We start from the raw sequence: 18,380 nt of genomic DNA, 5'->3' as shown, positions 1-18,380 counted from the left end.
AGTGGGCAATATGGACAATACCTAACTTTATGAAAACTGAACACATTTTCAGGTGGAATGGATAAAATGCAAAGGCAAAACGGCAGATGTTTTTTTATTTACCTATTTAAATAAACTAAAAAAAAACAAACAAACAACTGACAAAATAATTAAATCTAATAAGATAATGGCGTAAACACCGACATCCACTTAGCTGCATGTTACTACATAGTCCATGCAGTTACTATAACCTGCTTGTTGTTGTCAACAAGTTATCAGAACCCCAATATCAGAAAATGTTTTGTGGTGTAATTTATCACAATAACAATTGCACGTCTTCATATTGCCCACCTTTAGGAGCTAAAGAGAGAGGGGCAAAGAAAGACAGAGCCAGAAAATAATATGGCAAGAGTAAGAGTATAGGTGAAAGTATGAAGTGAGAAAGTGTGTGTGAGAGAGAGCGAGAGGAACAGCTCCCAAGAGCAAAGTGGCACTGCGGTGCCCTCAGTCCACTAGGTCTGCAGAGCCAGTCAGAAATGCACTCATTAAAGCAGACACCAGACTTCAAAGCTTCAGCTCCAGCCATGCAAGAGCAGGCAGCACACTAAGGGACACAGAGACAGACTGAGACAGAGAACCAGAGTGGAGATAGATATACTGCAGAACAGAGAGCAGAGAAACGAATAAAAGGAGGAGGGAAGGGCAAAGAGAGGAAAAAAGTTTTGGAATGTCTGAAAGGGTTTGGGGGGGGGCAGTGAGGGTATGAGAGGCATCCATACAGAAGCTGAGCTGAGAGTAATGATGATGATGAGTAAGAGAGAGGGGGCAGAGAAAGAGAATTTGAGAGGAGGGGGACAATAAGGACAAAGCAGAGAGAGACAGAGATAGATGTAGAGACAGATGAGATGAAGAGAAAGAAATAGAGAGGGAGAAAGTAACTGAGAGAGAGAGAAAGATGGAAAGAAAAAGTGGGACAGAGGAAGACTGAGAGAAAAGAGACAAATAGAAAAAGAGAGAGAGAGACAGAAATAGAAAGAAAGAACGCAAGAAAGAAAGAAAGAAAGAAAGAAAGAGAAATGAGGGAAACGAGAGGAAAAGATAGTGAGAGGAATAAAAAGAAAATGATAGAAAGAGAAAAGTGGGACAGAAGGAATGAGTGAAAAAGAAAGAAAGAGAAAGAAAGTAAGAAAGAAAGAAAGAAAGAAAGAAAGAAAGAAAGAAAGAAAGAAAGAAAAAAGAGAAAAAGGAATAGAGAGAAACAGAAAGGGGAAGAGAAAGAAAGGGGGAGAGAAAGAAAGAAAGAAAGAAAGAAAGAATACAGAGAGTAAAAGAAGAAATAGAGGAATAGGGAGAACGAAAGAACGTGAAAGAAAGAGAGAAAGAAATGAGAGAAAAAGACAAACAGAGGGGGAGAGAGGCATAGAGTGAGAAATGTAGTCATTTATGTTGTTATTATTATTTGCTGTTGTTCGTTGTTGTCATTTTTAGAATGCTTTGGCAAAACTGCACTTGACACAGTCATGCTGATATTGAACTGCTAGATAGAAATAGAGAAAAGAGATAGAGAGATAAAAAGATTGGAGAAGAAGAGAGAGAAATAGAGAGGAAGAGAGTGGCTGAGAATGTGAGAGAGAGAGAGAGAGAGAGGGGAGAGAAGGACAGGCTACAGCAAGTGAACCCTTTCTAAAGAACAGCAGCACCCTGTCATCATTTCCTATCACCCGCTCATCACCCTGCATTATGTCATCCTCATGTGACATCACAGATGCTTTAGGAATTCTTCTCTTAGCTGCTCTGCCTCGAAGGAGAGACACCACTGACCTCATAACACGGTCAGCCTTGGTCCTCCAGGAGTCCTCTGGCCTTTCTCATCCTTAATCATGCCTGCCCCATGAACTCTAAGTGCTAACTGTCCAAAAGACTCAAAATACACACTAACATCCTTTCTGAAAAGATATTTTGTCCCAGATACAAAAAAGTAAGTCCACATTCACTGAGCTGTTCTTTGTGCACTTTGTGCTTGCAGTTAGCGCCTTAATAGGCCAGCATAGCATCCCTTACGCTTTTGCCATCAGAGCAACAACAACAAATCGTGAAAAAGAGAAAGCGCAGGCTTCAAAGCGGGTGCCTTTAATTATTTCAGCATCTCTCTCCCAGTTCGAGAGAAGATGGTGCGAAAAACACAAACAAACAGAAAACAACAACGCTTCACATACTGCGTTAACAAGAGGCTTTTTAGTGCCTGGACATGTCAGGAGCCAGAGCCTGCTGAGAGACTCAGAGCAGGATAATATTCCATACTGTCTCTTTGGAGATGCGCGCATACACAAACACACACACACACACACACACACACACACTTGTCCTAATGGGAAGCTACTACTGTTTTGTGCCAGGCTTGGCTCCTAATTAAACAGACAGATTCATTTAGTTCTGTCTACATTAGCCCTGTTCCAGTCTTGTCTAGAGAGCTGCTTTAAGCCCTCAACACTGTATTTTTCTTGTCCCCTTTTCATGATCTCAATTTGCCAAAGTGCCATGACCAGATTTAACATTTTGCCAAACAGACCAGAATAAGCGATATTAGGCATGTTCCTGGAAAAAGTTAACTGAGTTAACAGCCCCCAGTGCCGGTAAACACTAATTTACATGCAGTTTAAAAACCTGTTCATTTGCTGATTTGTTTCATGCAAATCATAGCAAGATACTAGCATTCCCACACATGAATGTACTGGACCTAACAGACGAGGTTGCTGTACAAATGTGGCTGTTGAGCTGCGATAGTTGAACACGCACAGTGCTGCAGGCAGACACCATATCTGTACAAAAAGCCAGCTATAGAGTACATTTTAGACCACAGCATCAAGTTTCAGATATCAGACCAAACAGCTTAAGGTCTCGGGAAAAGAGTAAAATCATGTACATTAGGCCAAATGGGCTGTTTCAAATGGCCTCAGGTGAAACAGCTTCAGAAAAGAAGGTGTCAGGTTAAGCTAAGCAGTAAAATTCATTCAGACTGTAGAGTTCATGTGACATTTGCAATTCCATCCTTCATTTCTAGATTAAGCATAGTTTTGTAGCCAAATTAATACACTACACTAATATACAATATACTAACACCACAATTTTTAATTAACTGTACTTTTATTACGTTCTTTTAGTTCACAAATATTAAAGTCACACTCTATCACTGTGCTTGTCCCATGTTCTCTTCAGTGTTATGGAGTGTTTCAAAATTACCAGACAAAATAATGCTGAAATTATTAACATTTAATTTTTTGCTTTTGTTGTCATTGTTATGGCAATCACTGTTGATATGTGAATAACCTTAAAAAGTCATTAAATAACAGGTAAAGCAAAGGAAAAACATTCCCCCGAAAGCCCACATCACATTACAGTTTAACTGTTTACCGCAGTTATTTTCCTCACGGTAACGGGAGATTTCTGTTACTGGAACAGGGCTAAATCATATATCAATAAATCATATACTGCCACTGAACCTCTTCACAGTTTTTATGAAACGAAAAGACAGGCCAGGTAGGGCAGGCGTTTTCTATATGCTCTCTTTATGCTCTCTAGTAAAGCAGCTTAGAATGAACACAGCAGAAACTGCCACAGCGCATAAAAGCCACTGGCATGGGGACGACACACAAAGAACATCCAGCCATCCAGCAGTGTGCAAGCAGCGTGAAGGTTAAAAAGACAAGTGTCAGGAGAATCTCTCTCTCTCGCTCTCTCTCTTTCTTTCTGTCTGTTTCTCTCTCTCTTCCTCCTGAGGAGCAGAAAGCCCTTCAGGGAGCACTTGTGGTTCCTGCAAAACAACTGAAATGAGAAAAATCTGCTCATGCTAATTAAAGGACATCGAGGGGGAGAAGAGCTGCTCAATAGATATAACTAAAAATATTGCTTCATTAGAAGACAATCATTATCCATCACAAAGCACACTAAACATCTGGTAGAGAGCTACTCCACTGTGTGCAGCTTCTCTGCTATGTGAGTCTCATTTTCTAACTTTTTTGCTGTTATTAGCAGCAAAAACAAAAGCAAGTTCTAATTTTATATGAATTACTTCTCACTCAAATCCCTTTGAAATAAGTGGAGAAAGTCTGTCATAAATCTGTAATCTCAACATTTAATCAATGCCACATTTGGGTTTGTAAATGTTCTATTAAGATTTTAATTTGATGTAAAGTTTTTTATGTTGTGAGCACTGATTTGCAGACTTGAACCTGCTGATACAGAACTGAAATACTGAAATGAACCTTGCATTTGTAATTATTTATGGAAATAAATTTAAATAGTACAGCAAAACGACAACAATAACTCTAGACTTCTAAGTGTTAATCATTGCTAGTACTCCTACTCCACAAGTTGCACATACTGCCAAGCCTCCTCACCTCAATAATCTTTGCTAGAACAAAGGCTGGGATTCAAAAAGGCTGATTCTGTTCTCCACTTTGGCACTTACTGAACACAGGGCTACATAAATGGGAGACTGAGAAAGAAGGTGAATGGCACTGAGTTTTTTGTATGCCCCTGCTGGTCCTTCCATTATGCTGCCAAAGCTCTAAAATGGAAACATATCTGATGGCTGAGACTGGCAGTCAGACAGTCAGGAAGCCCCTCTAATGAGGCTATTATCCCCTAAGTCAGTGCCTCTCGGGCTGCTGTTGGTAGTGTTGCAGAGAGGGGACACGTGCCCTGAGCATGCAGGTTCTAGTTAATGGACTATAAGCAAACAGTCAAGGACATGTGACTGGCCACAAACATAGCAAGACTGAGGCTTTGATATGAATAATAAAAAAAAAATCTTCTGAAGCAGGCTTGTAAGAGTCTTTAAAAAGTATACTAATACAACAATATTGTGTTTGTTTATGACCTTAACATTTTTCAGCTGCTTCAACTTTTTTATTCCTCACACTGAGCTAAAATACACAGTCTTGGCTTTTAAATTACAAGATTGCCATGAAAAATTCAACTTTCTGCCTTACGCTCTCTACTATCTGAACCCAGACCTCACATGCATTCAGTGATCACCGTCGTAAGATGATCTGCGCGACTCTCCGTCAGGCAGCATAACAAACGGTTTATTCAGAAAATTAATTTGCGGAAATGAGCCTGGGCTCTCCTGCCAATGAGTTAAGTGGCATCAATTTGGACAAGCATGGAATATCTAAAAGAGTGACTCACATGGCTTGTCTGGGAAATGGCTTTACATTTCATTTTGTGTAACACAATTAGCTGCTGCCGAATTTGCCCAGATTCGAATGACATGGTGATTCGCTTCTCTCCAAAGAGGGGAGCTCACCAGTGCTTCTGATGAATCATCCACCCTAAGTCCGGCCCCGGGGTTCAAGATTTTTTCAGCAGATGAGCCGCTCTGGAAAGAATTGCTTGAGTAGAGTCGACGAAGGGCCTGAAGCCAAAACACTGGGATTTGGCCTGGTGCATGCAGGTGCATGGCTTATATCTCCACCCAGGAATGCTGGGGTTTGCTGTTCTCAAAGTTTCATTAAGCCAGCGGTGTGAACTGAAGGTAAGAAAGAGGGTGGAGGTAGGGAGAGAAAAAATGACGAGCAAGCTCTCATCGTTGTGCTGACAGCATGAGTTACGCCGTTTGTGAGTGGGAATAAGCAACAAAACGAGTGTCTTTCAGGAGAAAGCTCATTATAATTGGAGGTTTTATGGTTTGTTGTTTTAGTAGACAAGGCACTCCTTTGAGATATAGGGGTTGCAGTAAATCATTTGACAGAGCTTAGCATGACAACAGAATTAATTACTGAAGTAACAGAATTTAGATCTCATTGTGAAGGAACTCTGCTGTCTTGGCCTAGTTCCCCTCTAGCAAATGACAACATCTCTTGCGTCCACTGAACTGGCTTGTATGTCAGATACTACTTACAGCCATCATATAAGCCATATCATATTTGGCCTTTCATAAAGGGCCTGTGTCCATCTCATATCAGAGATTAATCTTTCTTGGCAGATCACTTACATATATAGCTCTCCTATCTTTCCTACCCACCAGCAGTGAGTAAGGCAGTTCGGATGTTATTAAAGGTTCTGGGAAGGGTGATCAATCTGTTCAAGCAGGGCTTGATGCCTCAGGCCTTAAAACCTCATGACTAATAACTAATATCTGAAAACAGGTTATTTTTAACCAGCGATTCAATGCAAACACACTCTTGCTTATGCTGGGAAAGCCTCGCAATGAAATGCAACTGGAGAAAACTTCAAACCCTCAAATCGGCAAATCCGCTGTGAGCCCAGTTAAATTAACGAAACTCTAGGCTAGAAGACATCTCTCTCCAGTGGAGATGCTCTTGTTTACAGGGAAGCATGTGGCCCGGCATGTGCAGGAATTTGCCATTTGAAGCCTTGTTGAGGATGATGGGTGAGTCAGCCTGTTGTCCTGGATCATGGGGCCCTGCTGCCCCACTATTCCTCTCCTCCTCCACCTTCTCATGCCATATTCTTCGACATAGCAGAACTAGGGAATGTGCCTACTGCTGATTGAGGATTCACTGAAGTCTGTATGCTGGACCTTCATCAGAGAGGCAATACAAATGCCAGTGGTACTGCAGCATTTTTCTAACTATAATTCACTTGAAGCGCTTTAACGTCTCCATTCTTCAAATCTAAAGCCAGGCTATGTGTTTTTAAACACAGGCAGTGTCTGGTCTCTGGACTCTAAGATAAGGCTCACAACTAGCAGGGACCCTCTTCACCGCCAACCCCCTTCACAAGAGACAAAATGCCTCACTGGCATGCCGTGTAAACATGTTTTGAATGGGGGATGAAACGGTATGCTGACGGCAAGAGTGACAAGTGTTGTTTTCTTGGAGGGTTCACAGCAAAGACGCGGCCTAGTTCTTCAGCCACAGGAGACTGAGGCGGGCGCTTGAGATGCACAACAAGGCTGAACGTAATCTGGCAGCGGCAGGCAGAGGAGCTGCTCCCCTTTCTAAACTTTATCTCAGTCCCTAATTGGCTAAATAAAAGAGAATTTTTTTCAACAACAATCTGGACGATAGTTTCTAAAATACAAAAATGTTTCTGATATTCTGTCAGAACTTTCGGATTTTTTTTTTTCAATAAAGTGGTACACTGCAAAAAGCTGCTGGGCACACAGTGGGTTTTAATAGACAGGCATTGCATCATGCCACAATGAGCGTCTCAAATAAACAAAGACCAATGCATTTTTGAACATGGTGGTAAACCAGCCAGGAGCTGTGGACAGAGCTGTGTCACTGATATGTTAGCACTCTGTGTCCAGCAGTCAATAGGGTGAGAAAACATCTTCATTAGCTGCAAAGCAGCTTGGTCTCAGTGAATGCATGTGGACCAACAGTCAGAGGATAAACCCATTTAATCCACAGAAGCAGTAACGGATACTGAGTGACGGCTAGGGTTTGCGCAGAACACTGTTACTCCTCTGGGACTGGAGTGATAGGTGACAGACGGATGAAGGGTGGACTGTAGGGAAAGGATTAGGAGCAGACATCACAGGTGAGGATGCTTTGAGATTTAAAGAGAAGACAGGCCGAATGTATTACACCAGCTCCCACTGAGAGATAATAAAACCCATCAAACTTCCTTCAGAGCACTGAGGGTTTGCATGATTAGAATGTATAGGCATGTGCAGCCGAGGCAATAAGAAACCTACAGTTTTATGATTACATAAAGCAATGATTTATGTGATGATGAGTTTATGATGTCATTATTAGCCAAAGAAATTGTTTTAATACAAAATGTCCTAACAAAATAAAATCATAGCATTTCATCTTCTTTTACTTACAACAGTATATCCAGTTACCATACAGTTTTTTTTAGAAACTAATACAAAATGTCTTCATAAAACTTAATTACAACATTTTATCTTCTAATACTTACAACAGTGTACATACTCACCACCCACTTTAATTGAAACACTAACTTCGTACTTCCGCTCCACTTCATGAGGTCCAGTGTGTAATTATTCACCTTTATAGGTCCACTATAAAGGTGAATAATTACACACTGAAAAATATACACCGACATAGTAAACTATACATCTATATTACCTGTGGTCATTCACATTTGTCAGCCACCTTCATCATTTGGGTGGTGGGCCATAAGGGGCGTTCGGCTCTGTGTGACGAAGGCATTCGAATGCCTCCGACTACCTTAACCATTTAGAATGCTGAGTGTCATTCTGTGTACTCTGGTTAGGGCTGAAACTGCAAGACACTGAAGAGTGTGGGCTCATTTTACTAAATTTAATGATAATGCAGCTAAATGTAATATACGTATGATGCCCACTACGTGTAACATGATAATGTGCTGCACCATTTAAGGTGGGACGGGAGTACTCAAACAAGAAGGATAGGAAGGCAACTTCAGCCATGTGTTAAAACTACAGGTAGGATAGTTTGATAATCTAAATCTAAATCTAAATATTTCCAGCATTAAAAGAATAATTAGGATATTTTTATAGCCTAAATCTGCTTGATAATTGGATAAATGGAATTTGAACTCTGTGTGAGCCGTCCTGACAACCAGGAGTAATTAATTTTGTACTGCTTATGGGTGTTAAAGTTTTCAACTGTAGGAAGATGACCACAGCCTTTTCATGTTTTTATTTTAAATATTTTCACATCTTTTCACATCTTTGTTTTTCCACCAAATTATGGAGAGTAATATCAATAAGAGTACAGATAAGTATCGATGTCAATAAGCGGTATCGGTACTGATGTAAAATCCTAACAATATCCATCCCCAACCATGAGACATCTGAACCCTGTACTCCACCTGAGGGCAGTGTACAACTTTTGCATGTTACAATTTGGTCAAATGCTGTACTCTGTTTAGTGTAATAAAGAAATAGGCCTGTCACAATCATGGAATTTTAGCTTAGGATTAATTGCATTATAAATAACTGCAATTAATAAATTGTCTTTGTTTGTTTATTGTATGCAACTACTAAAGCACAAGCCTAAAGTGTCCTCTAAAGGTGCTACAGCACCCGTCAGAAGTTAGAACTGTTGTTTTAACAGGACACACGAGGCGTTTCAATAAATGTGTTTTTTGCTTCCTTTTATTTTCATGCATTTGCCTCAACCCAACAAATGAAAATACACCCAATTTATATTCTGTTTGTTGTTTTTTGTGATCAATTTTTTATTTTATTTTCTGTTAATCAAGCAGCTCTTTATCACAATAATACAGAACTGAAGCAAACCCAAAACAACCCCGTTTCCCTCCCCCTCCCTCCCACTGGTCCATCCATTCCCTTTTTCTATATGTACATTTCTAACAATTTATTATAAAAATGAGAAAATTTTTTTTAAAAAAATTAAAAAGATAGCCACATTTTTTTTTTCTAAAACGATAGCCTAGAGAATGTGCATCATATCACTTTAGATTATGTGGGGGAAGCCATCGCGCGATGACTTTTAAGTGTATGTTAAACCAGCGAGCCATATCGTTCTTTGTTTCCCTGTTAGGTTTAAATTGGAGTCATCGTTAAGCAATAATACAGCTGGATCCACACAAATTTCTTGCCCCACCAGGGCAGACAATTTGATAACAACATTTATTCGGAATTCATGAACATCCCTGCATGTCCACATCATATGCAAAAAAGTTCCCATTTGTTGTTGTGGGCAATGATGACAGTACTAATTTAAGGCAGCTTTTGCAAGAAAGCGTTTCTGTGGTGTCCAATACAGCCTGAGACAATATTTAAAATGGATCAGTTAGTGACTTTTTTTTTGATGCCTTTTCCCATACTGTTTTTCTAATCAACTGTATTAACAGACTGTTTTAACATCTGTCTTAACATAACTGTATTAACATATTTTTCCCAGATAGACTGAACAGGGAGCTTCTTCTATGTTTCAATGAGATGAGAAAACATAATTGATACAAGACCTCATGGTGGTGCTTTAAATATTCTGTTTGTTGTGATGTAAACATAATATATAACAATGTAATAACACGTAATTATGTTACAATTGTGACAGGCCTACATGGAAACACTAATGCAGCAGACGAGAAGTGCAGCACAGCAAATAATACAAATATAAAATAAAATATTAATATATATACAAATAATACAATACAATACAAGTGCAGCAGTACCACATCGGAAGCATGCAGAAAAGGGCTGATCATCAAACTCAAGCTCATTTCACATTCTACTCATACAGACTTCATGAAATAAAACTTTTAACATTATTAAGTGACTTTATTATGGCTGGCATCAGCTAACTCCACAAGTTTACTGTTTTTGAAAAGCTATGGAATGAAATGAGTCAGGATGTGACTAAGCTAGTGACATTAGCTGAGGTAACAGACTGTTCTCGGTGTAAATTTCAATGCACATGTACAAACACACACACTATGGCATTTTGTTGTCTAGTTTAGGACTTAATGTAATGCTGCAACATACTCAGACACATTAAGCAGTACTGGAAATCACAAATAAGTCAGCGGTGGTGTGTGTATCTCCAATAAAAACATCAGTTTCAAATTTGCTGCATGTCGTCATTGTGTGTTATCCATGTGTGGAGTCCTCTGCGAAACCTCTTCCAAATGATAAATGAAAATGAAGTATGGTGCAAACAAAACTCCAGGCCCACACATTTAAAGCTGGGGGGTAGTTTTCAAATATTTTTCAAATAATGTTTTACAAATTTAAAAGTGAAATTTGACTGAAATGCCCAGCCCTATTTTCAATGCAATGGTGACAATGAAGCTGTCATAGTAGCGTGTGTGGCATTGATAGAAGTGTATAAGGCACACTCAGAAAGTGGTCAGAAAGTAAATAATGATGAAAGGATAAAGGGCACATGACATACTGATATTCTACACTGTCCATCCGCTCCTGTTATGACCAGCTATGTCTGCTTCCCCATGTCCTGCAGCTGGCTACTACAATTTCTTCATTTTATTTTGCACTTTAATGCCCTTGTGGAGAAAAGAAATATATTTTAAAAACATCCAACAACAAAATAATGGAGGTTTAAAATGTCAACTAAAGACATACCGTTCATTCTGTGAGTATCTATTGGCCTGGCCTCTTTATTAAAAGCTAGTGGTGAGGGAACAAAACCATTCAGGTACTTTGACTTGCATTGGCATGGCTAAACACTGATCCAGCTCCTGCATACCCCCATGCTGGAAATAAAAAGACTTCAGTGTGAGCACATTGTAATGCAGGATGTGTAATTATGTTGACAGCACAAACTATTTTTACCTCCTCCGGGTCCTAATCTCCCAGAGTAATTAGTCTGCATGGCGGAGGGCTTAGCGTTAGCGTAGCATATAAACAGGCAGTATGACGGGGGATAAGGCCGCACGCTGAGACGGTCTTCATCCTGGCAGCTCCTGGGAGCCACTGGCTCTCTCTGTCACCAGCTTTCCACACAGCTGAGAGGTGACGCGGCTGTTTTTAGCAGCCCATTAAAGGATGGCTCTGTGCTATAAAGCATGCATGAACGACACTGCGATTCTTTAAAAGGAGGTAGCTAAAGGAAAGGGCCCCGTACCACTTTGTGGGTCGAATACAGTACAGCAGAATGGAAGAGGATGCTGCCATTAGCTCATTGTCATTCCTTGTCTTACGCTAGTTCTGACAAGACACATCTCTACCATTTAATGCCACTCGTTTTTCTGGCAGCATGCTGAGTTTGAGCAGATGTTATGTTGAATTAGACCCTCCGATATATAGCACTTCATAAGGTTGTAGTTAAAGTCAGACTTTCCTGGTGCAAATTTCATCTCTTTTCACTTATCCAAGACAAAATACTTTTCTCTTTATTGAAAACTAAAGTCGCAAAAATAAAATTTAATTTATAGAGAGTGACTTAAACTTATTTCCATTCAAAATGCATGTCTGCATGTCTAATTTTTTTCCACTTGTTATGACACCAAACAATGGCAAAGTCAATTTAAATTCAAATCATAATAAAATATCTCTTCTGATTGCAAACTCAAATGTGGTATTGACTGACAATTCAGAATCCACACTTTCACTGCCTTTTCTCTGCTTGTTTTAATAAGTGAGAAAAAATGCAAGATAAAATTACAACATGCTTTTGTTATTAACGATAACTGTTACTTTTAAAGACTTATGTGAATTCAAACCACATGGCCCAAACTCAAACATCAGATTCTTTTTTTTTGAGGAAGGCTTGTTCTGACTTGTCTGGCCTTGACGTTAACCTCAAAGGCAGCGAGATAAGATTGAGGCCCTCTGTCTTCCGCCCCGGCTCATTGGCAGGGTGAGAGATAAGGCTAGCGAAGAAGAATGAGCCAAGGTCTTTGTCATGGACAGTGAGGGTCCCTGGGGAGGAGGAGAAAAAGATTTGGGATTCCTGTGAGGGGGAGAGGAACAGGGAGAGGTCTCAGACGCGTGGCCTGTCTCACGCTCTCCAGTTTGTATTTGCCCCAGGAGGGACGGAGATATGGCAAGCAGACAGGGTTCTACTAGCAGAACATGCTGGAATGTCCACCGCAGCTCGAGATGGAGAGGAGCCACAGGAAATTTCTGCTCCGGACTGCACTCCGACATTCCAACATGGAGCAGAAAAACTCAAAGCATCCTCGGCAGGCTGGGGGGTAGGGGGGATATGATCCAGGGTGGCCAGTCATCGGACTAGAAAATCAAAATAGTTTTAAACAAAGGTGATACGGTGCATTTTAAAGATTATTTTTCTTTAATTTTTTTTTGTATTTGATCGTGACTCATGTGCAGCACAATTAGGTAGAAGCTGTGTGGCCTCTACTCAAAAACTGCCCTTGTCAGCTGAAAAGTGTGCACTGACAAAGACAATAGAAGACTTCCAGATTTAGCATTTTAAAATCCAGAAATGAGAAGATGGGCTTAATAGGACCTAGCCAGAGGTTATTTCAGAAAAGAGGAGAGACAGCAGTAAAAAAGGTAATGCAAATAACTGCAAAGAATTTCAACACACCGTATTATGACAGGGCCAGTAAGGAGAAATGGCAGAACATGAGTTCATGCATGAGACTTTCCATGAATAACTAATACACAAATCCTATTTCAAAGAAGAGCAAGATTGAGTGAAATAATCTCTTAAAACCAGAGTCACTACAGCTTTTAATCCCTCTCCCTGGGCATCACTGATATGGCCCTTCCTGCTTGCCATTAAAGATGATATTTGTATTGTCACACACTTCCCACTTCGGCATGTGAACGATACAATGCGCTGGAAAAATGGATGAGAAACTTCTGGAGCTAAAAACGGAAGTAGAAATCTCAGTGTAACGACCACTGCATCATATGGCTGATAACTGCACTAACCGGCTCTTAAAAGCTTTCTTAAAAGCTGCCCTACATTAATTGTGTATGGGTTTGGAGATATGTCTGATAACCTGTCATGGTACCGCCTCACTTTACATCCATCATGCGATGTGTGGCCTCCTATGCATGAACTGTGTAGCATATACAGATTTCAAAAAGGCAATAGCGATCCTTTCATCCCTAAAGAATGTGTCTGATTTCCCCAACGAACAAACTGACACAAGCACACAGGCACTCACAGCAGTCTCTGCGCAACATCCCAGCAAGCCTCCAGAGAGTGGAGAGAGTTGGTGCCCTAAAAAGCAGTGGTAATTGTCAGATAAGCTATTACAACTATCTTTAAATTATTCCAATACATTAGGCTGTACTATTTAGAGTCAAACTCCATTCCAGGATTATTTCTGTAGGTCAGAGAACCACTGCGAGGACTTCCCTGCATCTTCCATTACTCTCAAAGCAGTGCACCCACAATACACATTACTTTATTAGCACACTGCTCAGGCCCTATCTTTCCCCTGCACCTTTTGCTGGGGGATGTGCCGAATCAGGTCATACTGGCAGCAAAAGAGAAAATCTGTCCTGGGAGGCTGTGAGAGGAGAACCCAGCCCCTATCACCGCCCAGCCCTGCTGCCTTGCACTTGCAGTCTTGGAACAGGCCGATAATAGCAGCATTTAGAAAGTGACCCGGCTGGCCCAGCGACGGGCGAGGATGGAGCGGCAGTGGGAGCATGAGTCGGTGTCTGCTGAGCCAGAGCTCATATCGCCGGGAGGAGATAGACGGCTTCCTTAAGGAGCTTAAACTAAGAGGCCCCTGCCGCCAAATGGGGTGGAACTTTAATCAACGCCGACTGCTGTGACTTGCAACTTCTCCAAAATAGAAATTAAGCCTTTAATCGCCCCCTATTTTCATATGTCATATTTTGGATGCGTGTGGAACAGCCTAATCCTTGGGCATGTGCGAGAGTACGGCTGTCATGCTTTGAAGGCATCAGTGTGCCCTCTTATGTAAGTCACATCGGGACACGAGAGAGTGTCGGGATCAATCGAAAGACGCTGCATGCCCATCATGGGCCACTGAGAGCAAAGGCCCAAACATAATATTTGCCTTGGCTCGCGCATGGTGCCATTTAATGCTGGAGTGGGCGCAATGAGGACTTGATGAGACTTTAAAAGGACTGTGGCTCATTAGCTCTCCAAGTGAAAGCATGCAAACTGAACCTGGTGACTGAAGTACCTGCCCCTCCGTCAATTAGCTGCAAGCCGTCGCGACACATGGCCAGCTGGCTGCATCAGACCTACCGTGTGAGAGAATCTCCAGGCGACAACATACACTGACTCTCTTTAGGAGTCCAGTAGAGACAACACACTGGCCTCTCAAACATAGCCTTTATTCCTCCTGCAACATGGCTAGAAGGTCAGTTCCACTCTTGCAGGGTGAAATGAGGCTCTGCATGGGCCATATGGCACCAATGCACCATCCTCCTCTAATACAGCTTACAAACAAGAACTTTAAATTTTGCTCAGGACGGACAAAGATTAAAAGTTTCATCGCTGAGCTCGGCTATATCCCTCCTCTCTCTCCAGGTTGTGGATTGGGAGTTCAAAGTCAAGCAAGTTCAAAGTTGCAGCGGGGGAACATTCAAATTAGTTGCTGCAATGGGGAGAGACACAGCCTCAGCTCCAGACATTCAGCACAAGAAGTCTACACATTAAAGTGCATTTAAAATTAACTGCCTTCAACGCTGGAATAAGACACAAAACTGGCTTTAACGAGTGTAGCAAAGCTGGAACAGAAGCTGAACTCTGAACAACCGCTGCTGAAATTATGCTTAACATGCAACATCTTCAACATAACAGGTAATTATAGAGAAAAAAAAAACAGTCCAAAGAGCCAGTTTAAGTTTCAGGACACTTTTCAGGCCACTGAGAATTGCTTGTGGAGATAAAAACTTGACCCCATGCGTCATGACAATTTCTTTCTCTGTTTGAGGATCATGGGACAAAAGAGGTGGAACTTTCTCAGGTATCGACTTTCCTCTGTGCAACACACAATGCCGCTCATTTCACACAATTGAGGACTTCTCGGCGTGTCCACATTCACATCCTCGAGGACCAGAGGGGGAAAACATCAATGATCGGAATTTCCTTTATGTGAGCTGGTGTGAACAAAGAGGTCAGTATGAATAGCAGATCACAAGGAGATCACGTGTGCCCACAACGGCCGCCATTATAATGACGATACACACCTTCAATGGCAGGCTATTCATGCGGGCAGATTACGATAGGTCTTCAATGTCCCATCTTTATTCCTTCCAGGAGGTCTCACATTAACAGATCTATCCCATGAGAACCGGTGGCGCGCACTCTGCAAGCACCTTAACCTGCTCTCTCCTCGCAACGTGAGCCCCACTGAGATAATCACCATAATGGGAGAGGAATGTTGTGCCGAGGCTCTTGAGACTATGTTTTGCCGAGGCACTTGAGGCTATGAAGGTGCTATCTAATGTGAATACACGAAAACCACAAATCATTTTAGAATGAACAGCCTTGGGTTTCTAGCTGTTGTTTAGCTATACTCCTGTGAAATCAGAGACCATCTTAATTTATTTAATTTTCAGTTAAAACAACCAATAAGGAAAGTTTTTTTCAAAATCAGGAAAAAAAACTAAATATTTAACAGAAAATTACAGAGAAGCTTCAGCAACTAAACATAATATTACCATTTTCAGTATTTAATATGTCCATCTTTTGTCTTTATTAGAGCTTTCATTCTTTTTTTCTGAACTCCTGGTTTGTCACTTATTATCCTTTGACTTTCCCGTCCCTTAAGTGGATTATCTTGTATCTGATCTCCTTAGGAATATCTCCTGAAAAATTAATAACTTGTACTTAACATTTTAACTGGAAATTAAATAAAGGGTGGTCTCTGACTATTGCACAGTACCGCATGTGAAATCATAAGTAGTTATGAGGGGTGTTTGGATGCATGTTTGTGTATATTCGTGTCTCTGTATTTTCATGCACGTGACACAGCTTCAGCTGAGCACAGGCTGAGAGAGCAGGGTCTGTGCTGTGAATGAGTCCTTGTGTTTTAGCCCTGATTCAGCAGGGTGGCGCTTTGTGGTGGTTGAGCACTGAACAGAGCCTGGCTTTAGGGGGAGTGCAGACTCATCTACTATTATAATGGCTCCAGCTCAATAGAGCAGCTGGACAGGGGCTGAGGCATGTGGGCAGAGCTTCATTTCAAACATTTCAAAAACATTACAAAACATGATGTCAGAGCAAGGTGGACGCTGCTTCCAGCATGAGGCTAATGAGATGAAATGAAGGGGATAAAAACCAAAAAAAAAACATGCGCTCATAATAAGCATGTCCACATACACTAGGGCCTTTGCTCTTTGTGGCTGAATACAACATTCTGGCAAACAGCCTTGGGGAGACCAGCAGGTAACTTGATTTTTAACTTTTTAACTTTTATAAAAAGCACACGACGAGAGAGAACAGCTAAAATCATTAGATAGAGTCCAGTGACCATCAACTGCTTATTAAATCTAGGCAAGCAACAAAAAAGAGAAGGTTTAGAAGAATAGTCTGGAGGTCAATTAAATCTAGATGGATATTCCCATTACCTCAGTTGATCAGCCAAGACATGTTTGACATCCAAGGTTTGCTTCTCCAGATTTGCACTGGAGCTGACATACAGTTTTTTGTCAACGTATCAAAAGTATGCTGTTCAGCTAAAAACAGTGGGAGCAGCAAAATTTAAGCCTCAATTTTGCCTGAAGCCTAAAAGTTGGTAGTTCAGTCTGCGAATTTGGTATTTACAATGCTCTTTTACTACAAAAGCTAAAACTGGAAATGTCAAAATGTCAAAGCAAATGTATCACTATGAGACAAAAACGCTGGAACAGTTATAACGATGACTGCACTGCAGTCAATAACAGGCTGTAGCCTGATGTTATGACATTATGGCATACAGCATGTTTGGAAAATGTAACCCCAAAAACCCTGGCCAGGTCACTTTTTCACAGGCCTCCCCAAAACTTTACTTCTGCCTACACTGCTTGCTTCAGTGCAAAACTAAAGAGGCAAACTTGATGCCAAATATTTCTTGGCTGATCGAGTACATGATTGACTGCATCTGGTCTAAGAAGAAAACTGAGTAAATGATATTTTTCAACAAACTGTTCATTTAAACATAAATTTATGGACATAGAACTGATCAATGCTGCTGCCATTTTTGATACACCGAAGCACCAACCAGGTTTTAATCAACTGTGGAGTTCCAGCTAAAAGAAAAGGCAATGGACTCACCTTTAACTTGTCGAAGCGGTCACTGAGCGAGGTGACCTGGTGTTCACGGTGCCTCCCCACCAACTTGCAAAGGGCACAGATGAGCTGATCGTCCACCACGCAGTACATGTTCACCTTCTCATTCTCATGCTCAAGGCATGCCAGGCCGCGCAGATGGGCATCGGCCACTGGCTCCAGTAGCCGGTGGCTGGTGAAGGGCTTCTTGTTGGGGTGTGTGGCGCGCAGGCAGCGATCGCAGTATGACACCTCGCATGTCACACACGTCTTTACCGCCTCACGTGGAGGCTCCTGCTCGCAGAATTGGCAGGCCACGCGCTGCTCGGCCGACATGATGCCAGTGACGCTGCCGTTAGCGGCCGGGCTGGACCGCGCACTCCCCCCTCCGCCGCCAAGCGTGGCGCTGTAGGGCCGCGGGCGGCGGCTCTCGCTGGGCGAGTTCGGCCCGCTGACGGAGGCTTTCTGGAAGCGGTCAATGATGTTCTGCAGCGTCACATTGCGCTTGAGGCCCTCCAGGCCGCGCTGGTTCAGCGTGATGACGTAGCGACAGGTGGGACACTGGAAGGCAGAGACGGACTCGAGCGGCTTGGTGCCGGAGCAGTGAGAGACCAGGATGCGATGGGCGCAGTTGAAGCACAGACTGTGGGCGCAGGGAAGCAGCAGAGGGTCCTCAAACAGCTCCAGACAGATCGGGCACGTCAGCTCGGACTCCAGGGTTTCCATCTTCAGTTGGACCGATCTAAAGGTGACATCAAATCCCACAGAAGCTGGTCAGTCACC

At 41.9% G+C, this 18,380-nt stretch overlaps 1 protein-coding gene across 3 annotated transcripts in view; it reads right to left on the bottom strand.

Annotated features, from left to right (window-relative positions):
- mid2 (midline 2) overlaps positions 1-18,380 on the bottom strand; it is a 78,519-nt gene that overhangs the window by 38,012 nt on the left and 22,127 nt on the right. For 2 of the 3 annotated variants that reach the window (XM_036568553.1, XM_036568555.1), the window contains exon 2: positions 17,604-18,339. In XM_036568553.1, the coding sequence (XP_036424446.1) occupies positions 17,604-18,323 (720 nt within the window). In that variant the 5' untranslated portion in view covers positions 18,324-18,339. Of the gene's footprint in view, positions 1-17,603; position 18,380 lie in introns of all 3 variants that reach the window. The other variant, XM_036568554.1, reaches the window with a different exon arrangement.

The sequence above is a fragment of the Colossoma macropomum genome, unplaced genomic scaffold (genome assembly GCF_904425465.1).
Source record: "Colossoma macropomum unplaced genomic scaffold, Colossoma_macropomum, whole genome shotgun sequence".
Classification (NCBI taxonomy): domain Eukaryota; kingdom Metazoa; phylum Chordata; class Actinopteri; order Characiformes; family Serrasalmidae; genus Colossoma; species Colossoma macropomum.
The sequence above is the reverse complement of the archived record's forward strand: the minus strand, read 5'-3'. Positions and strand labels throughout refer to the sequence as shown.